Source organism: Buceros rhinoceros, unplaced genomic scaffold (genome assembly GCF_000710305.1).
Source record: "Buceros rhinoceros silvestris isolate BGI_N320 unplaced genomic scaffold, ASM71030v1 scaffold37298, whole genome shotgun sequence".
NCBI classification, from domain to species: Eukaryota; Metazoa; Chordata; class Aves; order Bucerotiformes; family Bucerotidae; genus Buceros; species Buceros rhinoceros.
The window spans coordinates 1-4,115 of record NW_010426925.1 but is presented as its reverse complement, the minus strand read 5'-3'; the positions used below and the strand labels follow the sequence as shown (position 1 = coordinate 4,115).

Genomic DNA, 4,115 nt, shown 5'->3' with positions numbered 1-4,115 from the left:
CTATCCACTGGCCCAGGCCAACTCCATCTTCTGCCTGTGAGCTTTGGACGATTTAGAGAACAAGCTCTTCACTATCTGAAGTGGTACCAATTTCCCACTGAGGTACAGTTTATTGTGGCATTCTGGCAACCAGGGCCCTGCGCCAGTGTCTGTATTTTTTCCTTTCTTGAGCATCCAGACATAAGCCATGATATAGCCAGTCATGAACGCATCAAAGCCAGCTCGGTGTGTACCCCCCTGTGAAGGGGGACCGTGTGTTTTCTTTTCCTTTTCTGCAGCACATGCTACTTCAGTCTCAGGGGTGTCTGGGTGACTGACTGAGCCCACCCCTGCAGGAACCTCTGACTTCCCCTCCACTTGGTCACTGTCAGAGGCATTTCCCTTGGCAGAAGGGCTCCCAGCAGCTGTGACCTGGGCAGCAGTTCCTTCAGTGCTCTCCAGATCCTCATCCCGTTGTGCACTGGTGTCTGAGCTGACCTCGGGTTCCATGTCCATGGAATTCTCCTCCAGCAGTCTGCTCTCATTGCTGGGTGTGTCCTCTGCCAGCTCTGTAGCAGATGCAGGCTCATAGCAGCTCTGTTTTCGTGGTGGTCCTTCTTCCCCATTCTGAGCTAGCTCCGTTTCTTTCCCGGAGCTTTCCTGTCCAATTGCCTTTGCAGGCTCTTCTGTATTCTTCCGCCGCTTCCATTTGTGTTTCCGTTTCTTGCGCTTCTCCTCCCAAAGCCTGTCGTCCTCATCGATTATGAGGTCAATGTTATGAGAATGTGGACACTTCACCCCTTTTGGACACCAGCCATAGGCCTAAAGGAGGAGAGAGAGAGAGGTCTGTAGCCATCAGCCTCCTGGTCAGAGCAGCCTATCAGCGTAACACGGATCAGTGCTAATTATTCCCCTCTTGTGAGGCTGCACAGGGAGCACTGTGTCCAGTTAAAGCCTCAGGATGCAGAACAAAGGCACTGACAAACTGCAGCGAGTGCTGCCGGCAGCTGTCAAGATGCAGCACATCCTGCAGTATGAGGAGAGACCAAGGAAGGTGGGTTTGTTCCACCTGGAGAAGACAATGCAGAGAGGATGGGGATACTGAGTTGCTGTCTGCAGGTCCCTGAAGCAGAGGCTGTAGAGGAGATGGAGCTAAATTTTTCTGAGGGGAGCACAGGAAAAGGTGACGTAACAGGGGAAATTCTGACTAGATACATAGAAAAACATTTTTCACAATGAGTTGGCGAGCGCTGGAACAGGGGCCTGGAGGGGTTTTGTAATCTCTGTCCTTGGAGACTTTCAGAATTCACCAAACAACACTGAGCTGGTGGTTGGGTGAGAAAATTCCAGCAATTTCCCCAACCTATGTTGTTCTGTGACAGAAATGTGCATCGACTGGAAGAGCTCCTCTCCCTGAAGCATCTGAAAGCAGCTGTGATCCGATGAGATGGGCTCTTTGCTTACTGCTGTAGCAGTACCAGGACTCAAGGTGCAGTGGATCACACTGTGCTACAGTGCCAGAAGCTGCAGACAGGTAATTTTTTTATATATGTATATCTAATTATGACGTTGGGGAGGAATGAGGTGGCATTTCTTGCTCAGAGGACAAGCCAAACTAATTTAGAACTCGGGGCCCTCCCAAGACAGCAGTGGGTACTGTAACTCACACCACCTCACCGCTTAGGGTGTTACATCACCTCTCGCCTTTCCAGATGAAGCTTGAAAATCTTCCCTGTGCTGCGAAGCAAGCTAGGGCAAGTTCCAGGCTGCTCTGGACATATGTGGCCCTTTCCATGGAGCCAGGAGGGAAGCAGGGATCCATGTTACTTACTGAAAATTTCTCACAGAGAGGCACCTTATTTCCCCCTTCCACACTGTGGTTTTCTTCTTGCAGAGAGCAGTGGCGGTAGTCGATGTAACGGGACATGTTGGCAGGGTAACTGCAGAACTCGACGGTGACGTGTTGGCTGCTGGAGTCTTTCAGCTTGCAGTTCTCTCGCTTGCTGGAAGAGAGCACACAGCTGCTGTGGTTAACTCACCGGAGGTACCACAGCGTGGAGCTGGGGCAGACGTACTGCTCTCCACCAAGACTCAACCCCAGCAGCTTCCTGCTCTTGAGCTCTACCCCAGCTCAGCAGCTGGATGGAAAGAAACTAGAGAACAGCTTTAGTAAGTAGTTGCTGATTTAAAGGTTGTTTTCTCCTATGCCGATGTACAGGCAGGGACAACAGTCTCTGGTGAAGCTATGGGAGAAGGGGAGACATAGTTTAACTATTAAGGGCAATAAGGTATGTGTTAGTCTTTATATTGCTAATGGACAAATTAAAAATGCCCCAAATGGGGTACCGTGTAGAGCATCTAGCAGTCACGGCTCCGACAGGTCAAAGCTGTGTAACGAGGCAACAAGGAAACATTTTCCACCTCATCAGAAAAGAACTGATTTGTCCCAAGAGCCCACTAAAAGGCCCCACACCTTTGGAAGGCTCCATGTAACTAGACGTGGGTTAAAAAATTTAAGAGGTCACTTTAAAAACTATTTTTAGCTTGTCAAAACAAAGCATTCTCATGGTTGAGAACAGCCAACTTCAGTGTTTTCAGACCTGTCAAAATGGCATTTCCTGATACAAAGCAGTCACTAAAAATACCAGTTCTCCTCTGCACAGAGTGTGTCTTCTATGTACTGGAGATTCAAGGGGCTGTATCACCACCAGAGGCTTGTTTAGATTGTGTGGGGAGTGCAGAACCAGGGGCCGGACTGACACGTGAAGCAGACAGACACGTGAAGCAGACAGACACGCACCCTGGAACAAGAGCACAAGCTCTGCTTGGGAGGAAAGTGATGGGAGTTGCAACTGGCTGCACCTGAGTGTCACATGCAGGACGCACGACAGAGCTGGTCAGCATCAGGAGGGGCAGGGTGCACGGTGCACCCACCCTTTAGCTGCACCATCCCTCCCAAAAACGGCTTGTAACTAGCGGACCCTGCAGACCCAGCCCTGTTCTCCTTTGCTGTCTGTGTGTGCTCCACTGCTGGCCCAGGGCCACGAGCAGATCCGTTAGTTGTCAGCGAGATCAGGTCGCTCTGTGGTCAGTCTCCTGCTGGCACCAGTTTTGAAATCCTCTCTAAGTAGCTGCTCACTGGACAGAGAAGGTGTATTACCAAGTGCACCCTTATGCGCTCAGCACCTGTCCTGGAGATGGGAAGAGCTCGGGACAGTCACCTGAAAAGGACCTTTCTTCACTCTCGGGGATAACACAAAGACCCAGCCCCCTTGCCTGGAAAAATAAACAAAACACTGACCCTCGCCTTTCCTCCTGCAAGCTTTAAACACCAGAGTGCTGCTCACCACTTCTTGTAAGCGTACTCCAAGTAGGATGCTACAAAGCGAGTCTCAAACTTCCTAATGTGTGTCGGGTAGTCCTGCTGGAAACATTTCTGAGAGGTCGGCGGTGAAAGTGGCGAGGCTGTCTGGGAGGTGAGCGTAGAAGCACTGGTACAGGAAGGCCAGGTCGATCAGGCCGTTATGGAGAACGAGAGGCTTCTTCGCGCGTATCAGCTCCAGGAAAAAAGTCCGAACGCTCTGGCTCTGGTTCTCATTGCCCTGCAAGAAGACACATTAGTCAACGAGCCTTAATGCCTTGACTTGCCATCGCCCCAGGACATCCTCAGAGCCAGCAGCAGAACACTGTCTACAGCTGTGACCTGTTCTGATCACACAAAGGCCCAAATATTTGGAAAAGCAACTGTGGCAGCCTAGATAGAAGACAAAAGGGGTGTGAAAGGGATAGCGTTGCACTCAAGATCCCAGCATGAGCCCACCTTCATGCTGTGTGAGAGGTACCAGGGCCAAGGGAAGCCAGCAACCTCCCCAGAGGCCTGGAGCAGAGCAAGCTGAGGTGACCGAAGGAGCATCTTTCTGTACCTTGTCGTTGCCCTTGTGGTAAGGGATGCCTTGGGAGTACTGCTTGTTGAAGTCGAAGCCGTGCTGCACCAGGAACTGCACCGACTGGGGTTCAACGATATAATCCTCCGTGCAGAGGAGGGTCAGGTTGTAGATCTGGCAGAGGTACGTGTTCTCTGACTGCGGAGAGAGAGTGCACAAGGCGATACCGGGAAGCCTCTCCAGGGGAGCCTC

General features: G+C 51.3%; 1 protein-coding gene across 1 annotated transcript; it reads right to left on the bottom strand.

Moving 5' to 3' along the window:
* Positions 1-4,061, bottom strand: TOE1 (target of EGR1, member 1 (nuclear); the record flags this gene model as incomplete). Its single annotated transcript, XM_010141693.1, is given in 5 exon segments — positions 1-801; positions 1,811-1,982; positions 3,327-3,386; positions 3,388-3,581; positions 3,903-4,061. Coding segments are annotated over 5 exon segments (1,386 nt in total), but the record flags the coding sequence as incomplete, so codon positions are not given.
* Between the last annotated feature and the right edge of the window lie 54 nt (positions 4,062-4,115).